Source organism: Dermacentor variabilis, chromosome 6 (genome assembly GCF_050947875.1).
Source record: "Dermacentor variabilis isolate Ectoservices chromosome 6, ASM5094787v1, whole genome shotgun sequence".
Lineage (NCBI taxonomy): Eukaryota > Metazoa > Arthropoda > Arachnida > Ixodida > Ixodidae > Dermacentor > Dermacentor variabilis.
The window spans coordinates 67,875,853-67,900,140 of record NC_134573.1 but is presented as its reverse complement, the minus strand read 5'-3'; the positions used below and the strand labels follow the sequence as shown (position 1 = coordinate 67,900,140).

The window sequence follows — 24,288 nt, the reverse complement described above, 5'->3', positions numbered from 1 at the left end:
AACCAATCGGTCAATCAATCAATCGGTCAATCGGTCAATCAATCAATTGGTCAATCGGTCAACCTATCAATCGGTCAATCAATCAATCGGTCAATCAATCAATCGGTCAATCAACAAGATGTGTTAACTTCTTCATTTAACTTGGTGGCAGTTGTTTATGGGGAAAAGTTGTAGGGCGTCACAATTTGTGGCATACACACTGTTTCTTTCATATATAAAAAATCGCACGTAATTTGAGATATTCGTCGTCAAAATTCAAGGCTCGATCCAAGCAAAATTGAGACAGCGCGTTCCGCTTGGCGGAACTCAGGGGACCAATTGCAATGCATGCTCACTGACCTGGAGAGGCAAATCAGAAGGGTGGGTCTAAAAATTAATCTGCAGAAAACTAAGGTAATGTTTAACAGTCTCGGAAGAGACCAGCAGTTTACGATAGGTAGCGAGGCACTGGAAGTGGTAAGGGAACACATCTAGTTAGGGCAGGTAGTGACCCTAATCAGAAGAATAAGAATCAGAATAATCAGAAGAATAAGAATGGGCTAGGGTGCATTTGGCAGGCATTCTCAGATGATGAACAGCAGATTGCCATTATCCCTCGAGAGAAAAGTCTATAACAGCTGTGTCTTACCAGTACTCAGGTACGGGGCAGAAACTTGGAGGCATACGAAATGGTTCTACTTAAATTGAGGGCGATGCAACGAGCTATGGAAAGAAGAATGATGGGTGTAACGTTAAGGGATAAGAAAAGAGAAGATTGGGTGAAAGAACAAACGCCAGTTAATGACATCTTAGTTGAAATCAAGAAAAAGAAATGGGACATGGGCAGGACATGTAATGAGGAGGGAAGATAATCGATGGTCATTAAGGGTTACGGACTGGATTCCAAGGGAAGGGAAGCGTAGCAGGGGGCGGCAGAAAGTTAGGTGTGCGGATGAGATTAAGGATTGCAGGGACAACATGGCCACAAGTACATGACCGGGGTAGTTGGAGAAGTATGGGAGAGACCTTTGCCCTGCAGTGGGCGTAACCAGGCTGATGCTGATGATATATATATAGGTGATTTTGACAGTCTACGAAGTTTCTTGCCACAGTTTTTGACACAGGTTGAGCATGTCGCCTTTTTTGTGCAGCAATAGTGCGGGCCGCGCTTCAGCCCCCCCCGCCCCCCGCCCGGCCCCCCCTTCCTTAAGAAAAACAAAAACAAAACAAATAGCCCTGTTTGTAGCTGACCTAAGGTGATTTCACTTGCACTGCAGATTAACATTCAAGGCTTAACTGGCAACATCAGATTTAATCCCAATGGCCACCGGACGGATATGAGGCTCACCGTCATGGAAATCACTCACAATGGGCTCCGCGAGGTAAGTGCGTCTGAAAATTGTTACATCGCGTGGGCGGGATCGCTGAGAGTAATAAATCACCTTTTGTGAATGCTTTAATCTTATGACTGGTTCACGAGCGCTGAATATAATTTCGTGGCTATTACTTTGAATAGATTAATCAGGGGACCCCAAATTAAGAGCTGTTGGAATCTTTCTTCTTAGCAGATATTCATGATGATGCGCAGCTCGAGCCGTCCGTTCTGCGCGTTTTAATCGACCTCCGTGCACATTTCAGGCCGGCGAATGGACAATGCACGGCGGCATCAACATCACCACGAACTACTCACGGCACCTCGAAGAGGCCCGCCTGCACCTTATGAACAAGACACTTATAGTCACCACGCTCGTGGTACGTTTTCTTTTCTTTGCACTTGTGTGAGTGAACCTTCTTTTTTTCTATTAAACATTTCTGGAAAAACTCGCATGCACATGTGGCCATGTTTTTCTCCCTCTGTGGCTTTCGTTGTTTCTGCACTGCCGCTATGGCTTGTTGCGTGTCGCTAAAAATAAATGCTACTTTCGGCCAGTTTTCTAGCAGTTGAGAAGATGTTTGAGAAACGTATTTGTAGTTAATGAATGGTGGCGAGGTATGAATTGCGTGGTCACGAGACCGAGCTTAGCGTCGTTCGGCGAGTGAAATATGTCGGTCAACTTGTAAAATCACTGAAAGGTGCTCGAGCACTATATCTACGGTAAAACCTGCAAAATGTCGATAATTCATTACAAAGCAAAGCCGACACGCACGCTTATATTGTCATGTCGGATTAACTTTATTGACCTCTGCTTTGAGTTAAACTTGGACCTATTAAGTTTTTTACATTTTGGAAATTCAATAATCTCGGTATCAATATACATGGGAGAAGACCAAATACAATGAGGGTCATTCTAACCGTTTCTTTTAAAGAAAAGTCTGAAAGCTTGTTTTATAGGCAGTGCAAATGAACGGATGGCTTCAGGCGAAACACTTAGAAGAGATCACAAAGCAGTGCATTATAATTGGGGCTCATATTGAAAGAGTAGACTTTAACGCTTCCGCTTGATATCTCCGGCTTTTCTTCACGAGACAAACTGACGCCGTGTAGAGATCCTTGTTCCACATGGGCAAAGTCTTTTTATTTCAGGCTCAGAAATTAGGAAAAGGAAGTATTACGAACGAGACTACAGAACTCTGACATTAATGTCAGGAATCAAGCATTTGTTTGCTTATCATTTATTTTATTTCTTCATACTATCAACCCTTTGGCAGGGTTATTACTGGAGCGGTGGTTTGATAATAGCATACCCATAAGGCAGGGGCAAGAAAACAGTTGCCTAAAATGCAAATAAAGAAGAAGGAAGAAAAAGAACGCCCAATGCATGGCACTAGTGTAAGCGTAGCAGTTCGCGTAAAACAGGGTGTTTTACTTAACTTGGGCCTCACTTTAATAAGATGCAAATGCTACGTATCTGAACAGAACCAAGGTAACGTTGTTGGCTGTCGTGTTTCTTTCATAATCCTACATTCAAGCCGTATGTTAATAAAATAAAGATAACACTATTCATATAAGGTTAGAGGACAAATTCACTGCTAGAAGTAAAAAGTCCAGAGATTACAATAATTTGCTATTTTGATGATGTGCGTGTAGTTCGGAGAACGTTTCTGCGGTGAAGCTTCTTGCAGTGTAATTCATCTTCGAATGTGCCTTTATGCTATATCGCAAACTGCGTGCGCTGAATACCTGCATAGCTATCATACTTGCTGCAACGTACGTCCAGAAAACCCCCACATCCTGCTGTACAAATAGGTCGTCAACATTTATTTCAAAAGTCCAGTAGACGTCTCTCGACGTTGTCAAAAGCGGCGTTCCTTCTTTTTTCTTTACTATCGTTATACTTTTGCAAGCGGCTTTTCGATGTAGCACTTTTACGGTGCCCTATCTGTCTGAAGCTGCACTCGCGATACAAGATAAGTGAAGACCAATTTTTGCCCCCTGTGTCTAGCAACCCCCGTACACGATGCTGAAAGAGAACCACCAGGAGCTGGAGGGCAACGCTAAGTACGAGGGCTACTGTATCGATTTGCTCGACGAGATCGCCAAGCTGCCGGACATCAACATCAAGTACAAGATTCGTGAGGTGGCTGACAAGGCGCACGGCAGGCGAGACGACAAGAACGAGTGGAACGGCATGATCGGGGAGCTGCTGCAAGGGGTTCGTTCCTTGCATATACGTCGGCCGCGAAATATTCTTTCTGCCTGCTTCCACCGGTCTCGGGAAGCCTGTAATCTACTGCATGTGATGAGACGACAGTGTCCCTTCGAGCGGTATTAATCTGTACGCATCGAGCATATTTACTCTATTCGCAACAAACACAAACAAACGACGAGGTACATGGCCATAACGTTTCAACAAAAAATGCCTGACCCGATGAGTAAGAAAAAAAGATGAGCTTACGACGAAACGAAAGTTAGAAGTCCATAGTATACCGTATCTTTCCGAAAAGAAAAAAATAATGGCCAGAGCGCTCCCGGTCTGCATAACAGCGAAGCTCAAGAGACACCAAACTGAGTTCGAGCACTACACAGCGAACAACTCCGTGAAGGCTAATGTAGCGAAGTATCAAATGAAAATGTGGCTGAACTGCCTAAAGATACGCAAGGGAAATTTGCAATGGATTAAACAGAGAGGGCAGTAAAGGAGAAAATTGGTTACAAAAACTGTGCAGTTGTCACCAAATGCCTCTATATAAACCTGTTTTCCAACCTCTTCATATACTTCAGCTCCCGATCAAGTCCTGGCTCCTAATGCACATCTTGGCGCCCAACACAGTTAATTTGAATGTTCCATTCGTTATCCCTGAATAACAGGTGTCACAAAACATATTTTACCGAATTATGTTAATTATAAGCTCTAATGGATCGTTTCCGGTGTAGTGTAATTTTCATGAATATGCCGATGACAACGCAAATGGGTCAGCTGTGGCTCAACGTTCGTACTGCGAACTACATATAGTACGTTGCTCCCCAATGTGTACGCACGAGCATGGCGCCACCCAGCCCCGCAATATGTCGCCCCGTCTCTTGTGTGAGGCCCCAAGACACCCTTCTGTGACCCTTTTGCAGAAGGCAGACTTGGCCATCGCCGACCTGACCATCACGTACGTACGGGAGGAGGTGGTGGACTTCACGATGCCGTTCATGAACCTGGGCATCAGCATTCTCTACAAGAAAGCGGACAAGAAGCCTCCGTGGCTGTTCTCTTTCTTGGCGCCGCTCTCCCTGGAGGTGTGGATATACATGTCCACCGCATTCCTGGGCGTCTCCCTCTTTCTCTTTGTGGTGGCGCGGTTCAGCCCGTACGAGTGGGTGAACCCACACCCGTGCGACCCTAGGCCCGCCGAGCTAGAGAACCGTTTCACCATATGGAACACCCTGTGGTTCACCATTGGCTGCCTGATGCAGCAGGGATGCGACGTGACCCCGCGTGCGCTGTCGACGCGAGTAGCGGCCGGCATGTGGTGGTTCTTCACCCTCATCATGGTCTCCTCGTACACGGCCAATTTGGCCGCCTTCCTGACCGTCGAACGACTCGTGTCTCCGATCGAAAGCGTCGCGGACCTGGCCAAGCAGACGAGCATCCAGTACGGGTGCCTGCAGTCGGGATCCACCCAGGCCTTCTTTAAGGTGCGTGTGCACTTTTGCATAGGAGCTTTGTTCGATACACACATGGTGTTTCAGCGAACGCTTTCAGAAATGTTTAAAATTCACCTGTGGCAGACAGCACAATTCTAGTCCATGAGCTGGTCAACTCGAAGAGGCCGACATTACTTGCGCAAGAAATTGAAATGCATAATCGACTCTTTACGAAAAATTCACTAATTAACGTTTTAGCTAATTATCTTATGGCCCATATTGCGATTTAGAAATTATAGCGGGTGAGAATGCAGGGCACATCCACTTGGAAAGAATTGTGTTGTTCATAGTTCATAGGCGGAAAGCTTCGATATTTTACGGGGTGGGCGGGGGGGCCCGACCAGCTTTCCGAACCCCTCCCCCGTATATATATATATATATATATATATATATATATATATATATATATATATATATATATATATATATATATATATATATATATATATGACCTCTACATGCAAGTGGCTACGATAAATGTTATGAATTTTAGAAGAGATTTTTTTCGTGAGTCGTTAGCATTGCGCACGGAAAGTGAAGCAATCGTGAGACACATATCATTCACGTACATTTCGCATGCCGTTGATGAAAGATTCTACTGAAGGGATCAGTAAAGTCTGCAGTTTTTTTTTCAGGGTCAAAAGAGCACGCAAAGCAATTTGAAGCGACGAGAAAATACAGTAACATAATCATTCTCTAGGCGTAGGCTATCCATAACATCGCAAATAATTGTTAGCTAGCTACTTCTTTCTTTTTTACAAATATATTAAACATTGTCCTGTGCATATGTTTACATATATTGTGTCTGTGCATGGCACTCACAGGAAAAATAAAAAAAAAATGTTTAAGTGAAAAATACAGATGAGGTAGCCGGCGCTGGTGCTTCGAATGCGCTTGTCATTTTTTTCGTCAGGAGTCGTAGAAATTAAGGGGAAGTATAAATTAAATTCTTTGCACGTCCGCATCGACAATGATGCATTATTAAGCTTTTAGCCGCAATAAAATTATAAGTGAGAAGGTAGAGGCAACTCAAAAGAAACCTCAATTGATGTGGGTAACAGAACTCTGACACTTCAGGGGAGCGCAGGGGGAGAGGGGGGTAGTAGGCTTCAGCATTTCCGGCAGAAGGGCTCGCCCCTCCCCCCCTCCCCACCCACAAAACTTCAGAGAGGGCTCGGGCCCCCGGGCCCACGAGCCTCCGAGTAGTCGGCACCTCTGGAGTGAATGACACCATTTACGAAGTCATCATCATCATCATCATCATCATCATCATCATCATCATCATCATCATCATCATCCTAGTTACGCCCACTGCAGGGCAAAGGCCTCTCCCATACTTCTCCAACTACCCCGGTCATGTACTAATTGTGGCCATGTTGTCCCTGAAAACGTCTTAATGTCATCCGCCCACCTAACTTTCTGCCGCCCCCTGCTACGCATCCCTTCCCTTGGAATCCAGTCCGTAACCCTTAGTGACCATCGGTTATCTTCCCTCCTCATTACATGTCCGGCCCATGCCCATTTCTTTTTCTTGATTTCAACTAAGATGTCGTTTACCCGCGTTTGTTGCCTCACCCAATCTGCTCTTTTCTTATCCCTTAACGTCACACCCATCATTCTTCTTTCCATAGCTCGTTGCGTCGTCCTCAATTTCAGCAGAACCCTTTTCGTAAGCCTCCAGGTTTCTGCCCCATATGTGAGTACTGGTAACACACAGCTGTTATACACTTTCCTTTTGAGGGATAGTGGCAACCTGCTGTTCATGATTTGAGAATGCCTGCCAAACGCACCCCAGCCCATTCTTATTCTTCAGGTTATTTCAGTCTCGTGATCCGGATCCGTGGTCACTACCTGCCCTAAGTAGATGTATTCCCTTACCACTTCCAGTGCTTCGCTACCTATCGTAAACTGCTGTTCTGTTCCGAGACTGTTAAACAATACTTTAGTTTTCTGCAGATTAATTTTCAGACCCACCCTTCTGCTTTGCCTCTCCAGGTCAGTGAGCATGCATTGCAATTGGTCTCCTGAGTTACTAAGCAAGGCAATATCATCAGCGAATCGCAAGTTGCTAAGGTATTCTCCATCAACTTTTATCCCCGATTCTTCCCACTTCAGGCTTCTGAATACCTCCTGTAAGCATGCTGTGAATAGCATTGGAGATATCGTATCTCCCTGTCTGACGCCTTTCTTTATAGGGATTTTGTTGCTTTCTTTGTGGAGGACTACGGTGGCTGTGGAGCCGTTATAGATATCTTCCAGTATCTTTACATATGGCTCATCTACACCCTGATTCCGTAATGCCTCCATGACTGCTGAGGTTTCGACTGAATCAAACGCTTTCTCGTAATCAATGAAAGCTACATATAAGGGTTGGTTATATTCTGCACATTTCTCTATCACTTGATTAATAGTGTGAATATGGTCTATTGTTGAGTAGCCTTTACGGAATCCTGCCTGGTCCTTTGGTATGCGCCGTCAAATCGGCGCTAAAAGTGCACTGTCGTTTCAATTACTTTCTCAACAAAACGTCGTTTTATGCACTGAGGCACAAAAGTAACTGGAATGCCAACGCATTTCTCGGCAAAGCTCGGGAATTAATACCTAGAAACTGGTGTCATCCGGAAAATTCATTCCAAGTGTATCCGTCTTGCGAAGTCCCTGGCTAGAATTTGTAAATTGCAGTATGTGACATAAGATAATTAGCTAAAACATTAGTCATTTTTGTTAATTAGTCGATTACGCATTTCAATACCTTGTGCAAGTAATGTCCGCCTCTTTGAGTAAACCAGCTCGTGGACTAGAATTGTGCTATCTGCATTGACAATTTTTGAACATTTTTGAAAGTGCTCGCTGAACACTCGGTATATTTCTCTACATGTTACAAAAGCATGCGTATAATGTTGTATTTTTATTGTACAGCTTTTTTTCCTTTCTAACTACAAAGCTATTGTTATACTCTGCGTTATATTCTCCGTTTGGATTTACGAACAAGCACCAGTCAATTGTCTCCACCTAACTGTGCTCCCATCTGTGTTTTCTCTATCTTCATTTTATAAATTGCAGTTTTGCAGTGTGAACATTACTGCTCAATGCTTTTAGATCCTTCTCGGTGCTGTTCATATTGTAACTCGCCATTCGCTCTAGTTATATTAATGTCGTAAGTTGCATGCTTCAAAAAAACCTATGTAATACCTGAGTATATGTTAGGGATTGTGACGCTACTAGTGAAAAAGAAACGTAAGCGAACAAAAGGCCATAATGCTGGCGACTGCACAAGCGGCGCCACTGGTATCAGCGTACACTGACGCACTCTCACGGACGTCAACAAGATACCCGTGCGGAGGCAGCAAGGCTAAACGCCGCTAGGTCGCTGACGTCATTTGTCTAGTGTAGCACATCACAATCGAGTTGACGGTTTTCCCAAAACCAAGCCTTTTTGTAAACGCACGACAAATCTACGGCACTTCCCGAACTGCAGTGTCACATTCCGTATACATTGTGCGAAGTTACTTCAAGAGAGAACGCACTGCCTCTTACTCTCGCGCAGGAATCCGAGTTCCCCACCTACAAGAAAATGTGGCACGTGATGCAGGCCGCACGGCCCAGCGTGTTTACCGAATCCAACTACAAGGGCATAGAACGAGTGCGTCGCGGGAAATACGCCTACCTGATGGAGTCCACATCCATCGAGTACGCGATCGAGAGGAACTGCGATCTCACCCAAATCGGCTCGCTCCTCGACAACAAGGGCTACGGCATTGCCACGCCGCCTGGTGAGTGCACGCAGCGCGTGCCCCAGCTCGACCTGGGCTCTCCAACGCTGGGCCGTCGAAGTAGTTCCCGGCGCCAAACGCGTACCGTACCGGCACCTTCGAGCCCCGCTCTTTTTCATATTACTTTCTTTTGACCCCGCTTCCACAGTTTTCTCACCTGCCTCGCAATTTATTTCTTCGTTTTATAGCAGCGGTCTGTGATTGTATAGTACATGAACTTGGGTCAACCCCGGTAATCGAAAAGATGATAGCCAGGACACCGGAATATGATGAGGCCGTCGCTCTTGCGCACGAGAACGTGTTTATTAATCTTGCAGCATGTCCTGAGTGTGACGGTTTACGTGAATATATATATATACGCGGATTCCAAGTGCAAGGGGAATTCGTTGAGCAAGAGAGAGATAAATTTAGTTACAGACAGGGGGGCAGAGATATCGGACTGAAAAAAATTGTTGAAAAATGTCGTTGAGCAAAGTTTTCATTGCTGTTTACAGAAAGTGCTGTTCCTGTTTAGCGACCATTTGCAAGTATAGGGCGGACGACCAAGTTTGATACATATTCTCCGGGAAGCGCTTCTCCCAACATAAACTAAGGGTGCTGGATCATACGCATCCAACGGATGACGACGAATGCTACACAACTTTATGACGACGACGCAGTGACCACGATGGAAAGTCCACGACCTTATGACAACGACACAAATGACGATTGCGTAACGTCGATCGAGTGGTGAAAATGGCACGAGGACAATGAGATCACTACGACAAAACGACGACGATGGAAGGAGCTCAAATGCATGACGACGACAAAATGACGGCGATAGAATGACGATGACGGCAGGATGAGACTGTAACAGATACGAAAGAATGATGATCATGGAAGGATCATGACGGTGGGACGACGTCGGCATGAGGACATTCTAATCACTGCGGCAGGATGATGACGATGGAACGACTATGGCGGAATGACAGCCATTGTATGATGACGACGATTGTATGACGGCAATGGGATGACGACGCTGGTATGACCAGGTGATGCTGGAATGATGACGATGATATGACGACGACGTCACAGAGACAATGAGTGGCGAAGCTAGAATGACGACGATACATGGCGACGACGTCGACAGCTTGACGATGCTGAATTTATGACAATGGTATGACGACGACGATGGAACGACGGCAACGGCGTAACGACGACACTATGACGACAACTGATTGGAATGACGAATAGCCTCCCACAGGAACTCTCCCGCTGACTGGTCTCTGTCGTGCACGGGATCCTATGTAAGTATAATAGAAAGTTGGGCGAGTTGGTATGAATTCATTTTCTTGCAGAATTCAACACGCACAAATGACGAGATCGTAAAAAGAAAAGGAAACACACTTTCTTGATAAGTGTGTTCTGCAAGAAAAGGAACCCCATTTACTACTCTTGCTGCGTCACGCAGGACCACATCGGGCGTAAATTTGGCTTCTCGCTCGTCCGTTCCGAGAGGCCTAGCTCGGCAGTACGTTTGTCGATACTAGCGGAAGTGGTCGCGTTTGAGAGAATTCACTCAGTCACAGTAGGCGTAATTCATCAACCTGAAACCTGTGCCTATCAGGAGGTATTAGGCCTACAAGTGTGCAACTTTTTGCAGAAATTTCACACTTGCTCGGCTATGGCGCCCTCTCTTTCGACACGTAGAATCCAGAAATGGCATGAACAGACTCGGGTAGCAAGACAGAGAGATGCCGATTCTCGCCCACCTTCTTGACCACAACGGACCCATTTCCAATCGGGATCGAGCATCATTGCAAAGTTAGACGGTAGGACCACCACCAGCGGTATCATAAATAAGCAAGCTCTCTAATGCGCGAATAACTGTCATGCTTCATACCCTGGTATCGTTGAGTAGAGGAAAGAAGCCATTACTCCATCATGCTTGTGTCGCATGCACAGTGGCGTCGTTGTCGGGCCACGCATGACGCAATGAGAGCTAGATTTGGCCTCTCGCTAGTCGTTCGCAGAGGCGCAGCTCAGCAGTACGTTTGTCCGTTCGTGCAGGAGCGGTCGCTTTTGAGAGAGTGGTGACTATGCCATATTCGGTATATTTCCCAGAACTCAAACCCATGCACATAAGGAGTTATATGGCATGTAGGTGTGCAATTTGCTGCAAGAAAAAATTTCCTGCTTTCGACACGTATGGTCCAGAAATGGCACGGAGGGACTCGGGCAGCAAGACCCAACTCCTTGGACCTCCGCGGAACCATAAGGAGAACAAGCGCAGCCTCTCCAACCATCTGCAAGTTCGGCGGCGGTCTCGAGTGGGCTCGAGGCAGTATCGGGCGCTACCAGTCATTACCATAGTGCCCAAACACCTTCTGCAAAACAAACCTTCCCAGTACGAATAGGGGGCGAGTACGATCGCAAAATTAGACCATAAGGGCCCTACTAGCTATAATATAGTATGAGCATGTAAGCTTTCCAGTGATTGAATAAATGTAGCTTGTGCAATTCATCACGTCTATTCTGCATCCTAGTGCTTATACACTCTCTGAAGCACGCAGTAGACGTTTCACGTCGTACCCCTCTGCGGCTGCCTCTCTGATACAGCCTACCCGATTTTATATGGTGTGTCTATAGCCAGTATGCAGTCTTTATACGGTTATCACATCGAAGTTCACATCACTGACAATCGTTCTTCAAAACTACGTGTCGACGCAATCATATGTAAAACCAATCTCATGATTGATTTTACGGAATTCTTCACTTGTTCCTGCAGCGTTCAAAAGGCAACTATACATCAGTTATATTTGTCCTAACCTGGAATACACCTCATCAGTGTGGGACGCCGGTCAGGTTACACTAACCAATAAACTCGAAGCGGTGAAGAATCGCTCAGGTCGCTTCATTATGCCCGACTATCATCGCATTGCCAGCGTAACCAGCATGAAATTCAGTCGAATCCTTCCTTTACTCTCTACTCGACAAAATCTACCACGCCTGCGTCTCTTTCATAAAATGTATCACAATAATAGCGTATTCAAGGCACATTGGATCAGACTAGCTCTCATCCTTTCCCCGCGTGTAGACCACATGCTCAAAGTTAGCATCGCGCGTCATAAAACTGTCACTTCTTCCCAGCTCTTCGTTCCTAAAACAAACCACGACTGGAACCACTTTCCTGCCTTGGTACTCCGCATTACGGACGCTGATCGTTTCCGCAGATCGCTCGCCAGCCTTAATCTGAATGACATTTATTTGTGCTCATGTCTGTCCAGTTTACGCGTTTTCTTGTTTCTCTTTTTTTCTTTCGTTTGTACGTCTAAAAGCACCATTTCAGTTGAGGGAAAAAAAATTATTTTATGACCTGATTTTTATTTGTTCACTGTGTTCTCCTGCTTTATTTTGTATTTTCCCCCTTAAATTTGTGATGATAGCCCCTCCCCTCTATAATGCATTGTATGGCCTGAGGGTGCAATAAATAAATGATTAAATAATGACCTTGAAGTTTCCGATAATAATTTCTGTATAATATTTATGTGCTATGCATAATTAAAATGAAGTATCTATAGAGATGTACAAATAGTTCACAACACCTCTGCAAAGAGTGTGTCGTATGCATGCATCTAACTTCGCAAGCGCAGCTAGCGAGGAGCGCCGATTCCGTGTAACGGTGTGCTGGCCACGTGCACGCGCAGGGTCCCCGTACCGCACGATGCTGTCCCAGGCGATCCTGCAGCTTCAGGAGAGTGGCACCCTGCACGTGCTCAAGGAGCGTTGGTGGAAGAAGCGGCACATCGTCAAAAAGTGCCCCAAGGAGGAGGCAAGCGCGTCCAAGGGCACCTCGGCCCTGGGCCTGGCGAACGTGGGCGGCGTCTTCGTCGTCCTGTTGACCGGCTCCTGCATCGCCTGCATCACGGCAATCGTCGAGTTCGTTTGGCGCTCTAGCAAGGCGCTGCCCGAGGAGAGGGTACGTCACTACCACTTCTCGGGGGGCTCTCCGCGTGGCGGAGGCATCCTCCCACCGGGAACGATAGAACACCGCTCCTAAATAAAAAAAAAATCGCCGTCATTCGAGGATACTGCAATTAAGCGTTAAATGGGGCTCTGCAACAACATTAACGCACGTAGCCATTCCCTTGCTGCCACCGTGGTGTTATGTGTCTTTCGTCGTTGCAAAAATAGTTGCGTGCCAGTGCGGAAGAAATTAACTGTTCGCTGTCGTAATCGCCTGGGTCGAAAATGAGGTCGCGTTTAGTCGTCGCTTGCGTTATCGAAAAAAAGAAAAGATGAACTGTGCTTGTTGGGAAACGCGAACGAGATTGGTAGCAAACGCGCTTGCTTTTTCGCGGTGTGGCTCAAGGGGGGAGGGGGGGAACTCGCGATTTTCCGCTACTCAGGTGCGACCATTCGGCATGGATAATGTTTAATCGTCTTTGGCTCCTAATAGACAAAGAACCGGCAACCACCCGCTACATCTAATCTCGCACGTTTTTGGAGAAATTTTAGTTGTCTTCGTGATAAGCTGAGGTCTTGCAAAAACTAGCTATCATGCAACTCTTAAGAGGAATCTCGGGAGCTCCTATCCAAAGACATGGGAAAGAAGAATTCGTTTTCTCGGTAACCATTGCATCAAATTTGATGATGTCTGTATCGTTTAAAAAGAAATTTTATGCTCTCGTGACTGCTGGTAGCGAATGTCTTATTTAGGCCGTTAATTTTTTCATAATGATAGTTGAAAATCGCAAATTTCCAGAAAACGAGGCTATCAAGCTTACGACTTGAGAGGTGTGCAACTCAGCAATTCAAAACAGTATACCAGAATTCTGCAAATTGCACCTAATAGTACATCTGAAGCGAAAAAAAATTGATGCATTATACGTGATTCTCAAATAGACAAATATAATATGATTAAGAGTTCACCACAATGCTTGTAAAGAATATAACAACTTCACCTAAGATATATATTGATATGAAATTTGTCTGCTTTAAATGCGATGCAGTTCACAAAAACGCGATGTCTATTTTTTGTGGAGAGCTACAAATCTGCCCACTTCATGCTTCAATTTTTTTTACATCATCAATTTTTTCAAGCTCTTAAAACATTCGAGCCCTAAATCGAAATTCCGCTTGCAATAGTCACTAGAATGTAATTTTCACTCTCAAATGCAATAACTTTATTTCAAATCGGCCAGTTGGTTATCCCGGAAAAGTGTTTCTGCGTTTTACTTGTATTTGAATATGTGGAGTCTGAGCTGGGCCTGAGCTAAAGCTTCCTCTTAACACGCGCTATACAAGAAAAAAAAAAGTATAGTTGCCGTTAAACGACCCAACGCATTCGGGAAAGTAAGTTGAGCGGCGAAAACCGTCACGTTTATAGCACAGTACGACATCTGGGGCTCGAATGATAAAGTGTTTCCACGTTGTTTCTCTACGGACATTTCATCGCTCCTCACTGACCGAAACAACGCTGTCTCATCGCAGGAGCCCCTGTGCTCGGAACTGTGCCGCGAGCTGCGGTTCACGCTGACGTGCGGCGGGAAGAAGCCCGTGCGCACCAAGGGCGACGACCGGGGCGTGCCGCCGGGCTCCGGCAGCGGCGAGAACGGGCTGCCGTTCATGCCCTTGACGGGATACGGCGCTGTCGTCTCCAAGGACAGCTTCTCCTGACAGGACGAGCCACGGGGCGCGCCCGAAGACAAGTTCAGCACCTGCTACCGGTGAGGATTAAGGACATCTTAGCTGAAACTAAGAGAAAGAAATGGGGGCAGGACATGTAATGAGGAGGGAAGGTAACCGATGGTCATTAAGGGTTACGGACTGGATTCCAAGGGAAAGGAAGCGTAGCAGGGGGCGGCAGAATGTTAGGTGGGCGGATGAGATTAAGAAGTTTGCAGGGACAGCATGTCCACAATTAGCACATGAGCGGGGTAGTTGGAGAAGTATCATCATCATCATCATCATCATCAGCCTGGTTACGCCCACTGCAGGGCAAAGGCCTCTCCCATGCTTCTCCAACAACCCCGGTCATGTACTAGTTGTGCTAGATGTACTAGGAGAAGTATGGGAGAGGCCTTTTCTCTGCAGTGGGCGTAACCAGGCTGCTGCTGCTGCTGCTCATGATGATGATGATGACCGGTGAGGGCGTTTGCTCGTCGCCACACTTGAGTGACCGACCCTCCGCGTTCCGCGGGCGCACGCTGTATTCTTCTAGCCTGTTTCACAAGGTGCGATTTTACGCTGCGTTGTTTATCGCAGCTGCGAGTTTTGCAAATGCCAACTTCGTGCCAGCGTTTCACATGCACTGAGTGCGGCATTTTCGCATTTGCAAGCACCGAGCGGAGGATCGAATTACTCTTGGCGTCAGTTGGCTTCGGTGAAAACAAAGTAAAACAAGTTGGGAACTGTTTCCGTGAAAGCTTTTTGTGCTTGAGTTCATTACCTTATCGAAACAAAAGTTAAGCTGGCAGGACACAGTGACGTGCTTAACGATCTGCGTTGTAAACTTGGTAAATCGCAGACTGGGTGTTTTATTGCGTAGAATAGTGTATGCGACGCCTTATATGAAGATGGACGCGACGGAGAAAGGCAAGGTGGAGGCTATGATTAGACAGGCGTATAAGGCGGCCCTTGGGTTGCCTAACAATACTTCTACCGAAAGGCTGCTGGGATTAGGGGTGCACAACACCTTGGAAGAACTGCAGGAGGCACACTTGGCGATGCAACTCAGTAGACTTTCCAAAACGAAAGTAGGGAGGGATATATTGGAAGGGATCGGCATTGGAGTTGATCCTCCAGCTGGGGACATGAAAATTCAGGTGAAGCGAGAAATGCACAAGGGCTTGTACATAAAAACTTTACCTAAAAATATGCATCCGATACATCACGAGAACCGTAGGAGGGCAAGAGCCAGAGCTTTACATGCTAAGTACGGGAAGTACAACGGGGCAGTCTACGTAGATGTCGCCGAGTATAAGAACAAGGACGCATTTGCAGTTGCGGTGGTGGACGGGCGGGGACGCTTAGTCACCTCTGGATCAGTCAAAACCCGCTCCTCAGAAACTGCAGAGGAGGCGGCGATAGCGCTAGCTATAGGTAATACTGAAGCTGACCTGATTTTCAGCGACTCTAAAACAGCCATCCGAAATTTGGCGAGGGGCAGAATCTCTGCCACAGCGGCAGGATTACTGAATCGGGCCACGGGGCGAGGGACTACGGAGGTGGAAATTGTCTGGGTACCGGCCCACTCTGGGAACCCTGGGAACGAGGCGGCTCACATGAATGCTCGAGGTTTCGTCAGCCGAGCAGGTGAGCCGGACGTTCCAGGGAGGTCCACGAGAGATGGGCTGGTGTCCTTTCACGACATTACTAACCATTACAAACTTGAGCGGAGAATTTACCCTCCACCGGACAAGCAATTGGTGAAGGCGCAGGAAAGCGTCTGGCGAAGATTGCAGACGAGATCTTTCTATAGCCCATACGTGTTAAACAAAATCTACCCGGACGTTCAGCCGGAATGCAAATGGTGCCAGGAACTGGCCACCTATGACCACATATTATGGAGCTGTAGCATGGCGCCGCCACCGGCGGATATTATGCGTGATCCTTCTCTCGAGCAGTGGGAGGCCGTGTTGGCCAGCTCAGACCCGGTCGTCCAGACCAGGGCCGTGGAGTGGGCCACCCAGGTCGCCGTCAGCCATGAGCTGATGGCCATCTAGCACGGAATCGTCCGCACATGCGTTCTGACGAAAATAAAGTTTTTCCATCCATTGCGTGAGTCAGTAACTGTCTCATCTCAGAGCGTATGTAAGCAAGAATATAAGATTAAACATGGCGTCACCCTAACACGCAATGATGTCAAAGTTAAATGAAAGAAAGAAATGGAGGAGCATGTACTTACATCGATTGACGAAAACCAGCATCGCGATGTCAAAGTTAGATAAGCGTAGGTGGAGAGACAAATAATTATGAATGCTCTACTTAATATGAATTATTTAACCATTATTAAAATCTGTAGATCGCAAAAAGTGCATACCCTTTTAGAACGAAAATTAGACCAAGTGCAAATGTAGTACGGAAAGTTGTAAGTGACCAGAAGAGAACGAGTGCACTGTCTCAGCTCGTCGCTGACATATTGCAGATAGTCTTGTCCTGTTCGAAGCCTTGCCTTAGAGTTCAGGCACAAAGGCGTTCCTTAGTCACCATAATTGTTGAAAAGTTGGCTCAAGGCTGAATCTAAGTCATAACATTTGTTTACTAATGTCGCGCTGATCTGGTGCAGCAGTTCTACCGGAAACACGAGATCAGAAAGAAATGATGAAGCCTTTTCTTTTTCTCTCTTCCTTCACCACAGCCCTGTCCGGGATTCCCCTAGAAGTTACCGACCCGAGGACACCGTCGGTACTGAAGTCTAGACTTCAAGCCGTAGCGGTCATCGTTAGCACTTCGGCGTACTCTCACTTCTATCTCTCTCTCCTAGGGCCTGTCGCGCGCCTCGCACTTTATCTCTTCCTTTATCCAACACTTCGATGTTGAACTGACGCACTGTTACGTATTGCCGCAGTAGTGTAAAGTCCTTTCGAGTTACTACGTCTGCATCTTCAGCTGTCACTGGGAACCGAAAAGCGTAGTTTTCTTTTTTGTTGACTTTGGCGTTTTGAGTCCGGAGTCTATTTAAGCATACTTTATTTTCAGAGTAAGAGAAATAATGTTTATACGCCAGATCTTACGCGAAATTCTGCAAGAAGTTTTTCGCACATGTTTATAGCGCCTTAATCGATGTGGTAGACGCCGCGCTGCCCAGACTATTGATGCTCAGAGTTGCAAGCCAGGCGATAAAGAGAAAGAGGCGTGCCTGGAATGGGGCCATCAATTGCACGGTCTAGCTTTGTTCTTGCGTGTCGCGCGACGTTCTCTCCCCTTGGTTGGGTCAGACTCACGGCATGGAGACGCAAACTTGCGAAGTACTGGCTTAGGCCTATAGGTGCTGAATGTTGAGGATACCATCTGCGCTGTAGCAATCGATCAAAAACATACGGTTTGGCTAGGGCAGATATACGACGATTGACAAAGACATTTGTTGTGACTTGTTGTGTGCTTGTTACTTCATTTTATGCGAATCGCACACGGTCGTAAAAAAGTGACCTACAGGAAAGAAACAGACGACCCTCGTGGTTCCAACGAAATATTTCCGCAGCTGTTTTGGGGTTATACGTTGTTGACGAGGAAGAAGGCATGTTTGCGATGGAACGCCTCGTCGGACTGGTAAGGTCACTGTTCTTTTTCTTTGTATTAATTTATTTCTGAACATGATTACCCAAGCGGCAATAGTTGTTGCCGTCATCACGCGTATGCCGTTGCCGTATCAAAGGACGCTCAAAATTTGACGACAGAATTAGCGCCACTTTCGCACATTAAAAGAGTAATCTTTGCCTGTCCTTATAAACATAAGGGCAACAAAAGAAGGAGCTGTGCTATTGTCTGTTCGTGGTAAAGGAAGAGTTGATTGGTAAGATCAGCCGTTGTTGCATGCACCAATGAATGTTGCACACAAAGCCGCAGGGCAAAGCGAATGAGTCAATTTCAACGCGATTGGGCTCAATGCGTTGGCGGTGCCAAGGCAGCAAATTTGAAGTTGTTCAAGAGCCCATGATAAGACATTGCCCCTTCTATGTATCCTTTTTCTGCAACAAATGTACGCTGGAAGAATTTTTAGGAGTGACACGGCCGTCACCTTTAGGCTTTCGAGCTGATTGTGTCGCTCACTTAAGATTGTGTTCTACGAGCTGTTTTTCAGTCGCTCGGTAATGACAAAATCAGTTATTTTTTGTCATGCATATGAAAGTTAACCATTCAACACTGAACTGCCAGATTCCGAATATGAACACTTAAATAAAGATTTTGCTCAGTCATTCACTTCATTTATTGCTAATGGGTTTGTGAAATGTCAGGCACTGATACAAGGGCTATTGACTGATACTTCACCAGCTGAAGGTAGTTATATCGAGTTTTAACAGCAAAAGGTTAAATTTGTGTATGGTGCGTCGGGAACATTTATTCTTATTTAAACTTAATTTACTTTCCTGGCATAGTTTTGGGGGATGGCACGCTAGAAGACCACAGTTTAAGGCAGAAAAAAAGGCGATATTTCTGAAGGCTGTGTGGGCGTAACCGAAGTCTCCGTGATATTCAATTGCGGAATCATGGTGACGCTGTATTTAGCATCACTGTCCCTGTGGGCTTCTTTGTCATCCATGTTGTTTCTTGCGCTGTACAAGGGAACTGAAAGATGAATTTAGCGTCGGTCGGTCGTTGTCTTTCTTTGAGCGCAGTTCTACAAAGAGAAAGCCATTTGACAAGAGGTCTCCGAATGTAACAATGGGCTCACGAAGAACTCGAGAAACAACATTCCTCATCCTATATCGCTTGGTTCTGGCTTTAATTTAATCATGAAATACAAATATTGGTCTTGGTTTTGCAAATGAAAGCACTCTGACCAAAGCTCGATACTGAACTAAACAGCACAGAAATTTTAAGTTAGACACTAATAGGCCTGAAAAAGCATTGAGTTCGAAATTATCAGATTTATGATGACGATTGTTGTTGTTTGCATATCGTTCCTTCGTAATCTTTTCCACGACGCGTGAAAGAAAAGAAATCTGAGGACAGCTCAACTGGGGCCGTCTATTATACACCGGACTAAAGTTGTTCGAAGGTTGTAGTTGTAGTGCGGAGCTTCACACAAAGGTATTCACCGTCACCCACGAAAATGCAGAAGATATTGCTTATGTTTGTACTAGGGACTGCATATAGTGAGTATTTTGTTCAAATGGTGGAATATTGCTTTCCGTCACTAATTAAAAATTATTTGCTTAAAATTTGGCATTAGGTTTGCTTGCATTTGTTGGCAGAGGTTTAAGGCTGCTAGATATGTCTTTGTACCATCATCGAGCTTTTTATTGACAGCGGAAATATAGCTCGTCGGGACTTTTTACGGAGGTAATATATATGTTTGACAAGAAGAAAGTAATTCAGTGGTTTTCAGATGTACGTAGTGCTGTTTATCTACGATTCTTTTCCTATGACGTCATACAATTCCTATATTCTTTCTGTTACCAGTATATGTTTAATGAATGCTAATGTGCACTTTATTGCGACCTTGTTCGTTTTCATGCATTTGTATACATGTCTATGTAGACCTGTAGGTTTATGTAGGTCCATGGTATTTATGTAGCTTCACGGTCGAGCGTAATATGTTGTACCATTATGGGGAGCAGTAACAAAACTGCTGCTTTGAAGCTTTGCGTTGGGATTGCTGCTTGGATGAACAAGCATCTACTTTTTAACAGTTTCAACCACTGCTTAAACGAATACGAAAATGCCCATATGCCCCTACCAGATAATTCAGGGAGTTGAGGTTGGAATTAGAAATTCTTGAAATATTTGGTGAGACATCCAAAAGTATGGCTGACTTAAAGAACTACGTTTCTCTTCAACCATTTCGTATTTATAAATATGATTCGTGTAAAGTTGAATTTATTATGTGATTGACTCATCGCTCCTCAAAAACTCTGAGACGAAAAAAAGCAATAGAAACAGATATTAATTGGTTATTGTGGACGTCTCGTTGTTTATTTGCCGATAGTTTCATGATGAGAGACATGCATGACAAATAGTGAGAACTGTTATGTTGAGTGCACAGCGTTTACTATAGGTGCAAGATCTCAGATACGAGTGATTGTAATGAAAAAAAAATGTGTACGCTGTTGCAGTGCTTTTGCTCGTAAACTTTGCACGTTGGGAAACCAACGTTGAAGGAACAGCTCTGTTATTTCTGAAAATCTAGTGTCTCCTTATTTTTGACATCTGTGTAAACGTGTGTTTTCCTTTCTCGCATGAAGCTACACGTGCGTTTCCCGAAGGAAAACCACAGTTGAGTAGATGTCTTGAGCTGGTGTTGTGTCCGCCACATGAAAGGACCACAGTACGGTGCTAAGATGTGTCAATTTTCAATCCACTCCATCAGCTTAGTGCTACCTGCAAACAGCGGCCGAGTATGGAGCCAACACAGCACCGCTGTACATAATTTGAAGTGTTGTGGAAAACGGGATTACGCTCACATCTCGGCAGTTGCTTGCAGATGTGAATCACGGCGGTTATTTCTGCTTGTTGAGCCAACATCGGCTTGTATGACCAAGTTTTTTTTCTAGTTATGCATATTTCGACGTGAGTAGAAATGAATTTGTTACATAATGCGCCATGCTTATCCTTGAGGTTTGGCGCGTGCACCAAAAAGCTGTGCTCAAGAGATTCATTGTTGGAAGGCAATGACAGCTGGGTGTTCACTTTTCTTTGTATTTGCCTGTAAATAAAGTTTTCCGTTCACTCCAGTTTGAATACGCAGTCGTTTCCTTGCATGCCATTAATTCAAATATTTAAGTCATCCGATCAGGAGTTAGAACACTGAGGAAGTGAGTGCGGATGCCACTTGGCCACGTGAGTAAGCCTAGGTGAAAGGAGGGACGCCGTTTTGAAGTAAACGTGAGGACATTAATCATAGACTACATGAGAAGGTCTTTCGCTTACACTTCTTGGGTACACGGACTGTCTTCGAAAAAAGCCGGACGGAAAATTGTGTGAAATTTGCTGCTTCTCAGAAACGCGTGGATAGAAATCTTGAAAACGAAACTTCAGCTGATTTGTCATCTATTCCTCAACGTGTGTTAGAGCAATAAATTTACCGCATAGAAGCCCTAATTGGTGTTTATTGTGTTTCACACTAAACATGATAATTGATGTTAAGTATGAAATTAGGCTGGCAGGTAAGTGAATGATGCCAATGTGCTAGATTACTAGACAATGGTTTGTGAGAAATACAGGCTCCACAGCATAGTTGTCAATGTGAAACAGGAGATTTGCAAAAACATACAAACGATCAAGTCGATGATAAAAGACGCCTTGAAAATGTGCAAAAGACATTCAGTAAAACGTGTACGTTCCCACGTCTAAAATATTGTGGTCATGCATTATATAGGTGAAGCATAGCAGCACCTGCATCATAGCGATTCGTTAGGTATGAACGATCTCTGCTGTGACAAACACCACTAAAGTCCCCGAATATTATCAAATCTCTGGTAGTGTCCATCAGCAGAGTAATATAGAGGAAGAAGGCATTCCGGTCATTCGCTTTTAAGAGAGCATGTCTAAATAAAACGCCCATTACAGGAACTACAAGAGAGGTCATACCATGTAAGGCAGCTTTTCCCATGTACACGTAGCGACAATTAAGAATGATTCAACAGTTTTCAAACTAACAACAACAACAAAATTCCAGCGGTAGAACCACATGCTTGTCTAACGTACACCTCGTAACCTGGTAGGAAATTTTGTAGGGCAAGGGTGCCTTCACTAGCAGATGGATTCTTGGTTTCTTGCGCGGCGCCAACAAAAATTTCACGCTGCCTAAGCGCATGAAGTAAAGGCCGCTGGCGCTTGTATTCCGCCACCCACGCCCGTTCAATGTCGCTACAGGTAAGGCGAATGTGAAGGCGGGAGCCATTTTGTCCCCCCCCCCCAAATTTTGTTTCTTTTTGATTGCCCTAGGCCGCAGGCGAAGGTGTGACTTTTTTCCCTTTGCAGTACCCTTCTGCCGACGCTCAGAAAACAGCCGCAGGACAGCATCATCAGGGGAGACAAGCTGAGCACAGGAGTGTTTTTTTCACAGGTGCATGTACTGCACCCCCTGTTTCTTCGTCATTGGACGGTGCCGGACGCTTGTTCTTGTTCCCTATTTCTTTGCCTGAATGTTCTTATTTTTGTTCCTTAGTGAAAGGGTGCAACCTAGTCTGGCAAGTCGGCCATGAAACGGGCGGAGAAATGAATATTATCGTTATAATTTTTTACAAGAAAATAAGGTGAAATGATATTTAAAACTTTTAATTGTGAAATAAAGCTGTCAGCTGTAACAAATATTAAGGCTCAAATATCGAAATATTGCAGTAAATCTATGCGAGCATAAAAAGGAAAACTAATAACTTTAGCACGCAATTCTTCTTGTCTCGATCAGAAAATTGCAGTGGACATCAAAAATGTTCCTGTGGGTATAACCTTGTATGGCATTCCCAAAAGGATATGCTTATCCTAATAGTCAAATTCAAGCCAAGGATTCGGAAACGTTCTAAAAATCTGTACCTTTGAATACTGAACCGGTGATATGCAAAACAAAAATGTTGCAAAGATTTACTCTCAATGCACAAATGACACAGAGGTGATGAGCCTGACCAGACCTGTGAAGCTAGAAGTTCAGGGATGGACTCAGCCCAACGTAGTCTCGAAATCAAAACTTCAAATTTGCTAGAAGAGCACGATTTGTTCTTCCAAACAAAATTGAGATGCGCGAAATCAGAGGTGTATAAGTATGATTTGGCAGAGTTACCTGTGCTAGCAAATTTTCTGAATAGCGCCGCAGTGATGAAAGCCGACGTTGGCGGAATTGCAATTGCAGGAAAATCAAGGGATCCTACTGCGAGTGTATCTGCATAATCATTTGAGGCTAAACATTTGTGGCCTGTGTCCCACACTAAACGAACGAGACGTAAATGTCTTGAGACTGCTCCAAAGGTATTTGACAAATTGGGTGTGGTTAGCGAAGAGCAGACATACAGACAATCGGTTAAAATTACGGCGATATTACGGTTATGACAGAGAGGATGGTAATTTACGTAAAGCTAAAACAATCGCCAATAATTCAGCCTGGAAGATAGACGCGAAGTCAGGTAGTCCAATAGAGAAAAGAGGCTCATGTATGACGATACAATGGCCACACTCGACTTCTACTCAAAGACGAAAGCATCAGTCGCTATCACGGTCTTTGTTTATAGGCGTGCAAGGTGGTCTTCCAACATGGTATTTAGGTATGGATAGGGCAGATGTTTAGCATTCTTCGGAATAATGTCATCGACTTCAATTTTAGCGACTGGAACAGAGGAGTTTAATAAGAATAAAAAATTTCCACTGGTTCCAAGGTTGCCTCTATCCTTGGTTATCTGTACCTCAGCAAGATTGACAAATATTTAGAGGACGCATCAGATGATCCCGTTATTAAGGCATCTCGTTAAGTAGAGGATTACCTGATTTTATGTAGTAGGGATGAATTTGAATTTGTTGCTATCTCAGAGAGCGTCTAATTTTAAAGTAAAAGGAGGAGGGTTATACTCTAATGCGGAATTGCTTCGAACTAGCGCAGTAGAATATCTACACATTTCCTTGACATTTCAGGGGAACCACGCGTGCTGGCAGTACTCCCCTAGATCTTCAAAACCGTTGCTAAATGTTTCATCCAAGCATAGTAAAATTGTAAAAAACGGATTTGCCATGTCATGCCTGAAGTCCTCTCTCACCAAATCAGGGGCGCACAAAATTCAGCGCCAGCGTCTCAAATAGTGGAGGCTTTGTCACAGCACTCGCGATTGTGCT

General features: G+C 45.1%; 1 protein-coding gene across 2 annotated transcripts in view; it reads left to right on the top strand.

Annotated features, from left to right (window-relative positions):
- Positions 1–21,203, top strand: part of LOC142584836 (glutamate receptor ionotropic, kainate 2-like) — a 47,430-nt gene extending 26,227 nt beyond the window's left edge. For both annotated transcript variants that reach the window (XM_075695131.1, XM_075695130.1), the window contains exons 9-16: positions 1,257–1,361; positions 1,618–1,731; positions 3,363–3,572; positions 4,484–5,044; positions 8,601–8,826; positions 12,513–12,784; positions 14,299–14,534; positions 17,168–21,203. In XM_075695131.1, coding sequence (XP_075551246.1) covers positions 1,257–1,361; positions 1,618–1,731; positions 3,363–3,572; positions 4,484–5,044; positions 8,601–8,826; positions 12,513–12,784; positions 14,299–14,484 — 1,674 coding nt within the window. In that variant the 3' untranslated portion in view covers positions 14,485–14,534; positions 17,168–21,203. The remainder of the gene's footprint in view (positions 1–1,256; positions 1,362–1,617; positions 1,732–3,362; positions 3,573–4,483; positions 5,045–8,600; positions 8,827–12,512; positions 12,785–14,298; positions 14,535–17,167) is intronic.
- The last annotated feature ends 3,085 nt before the right edge of the window (positions 21,204–24,288 follow it).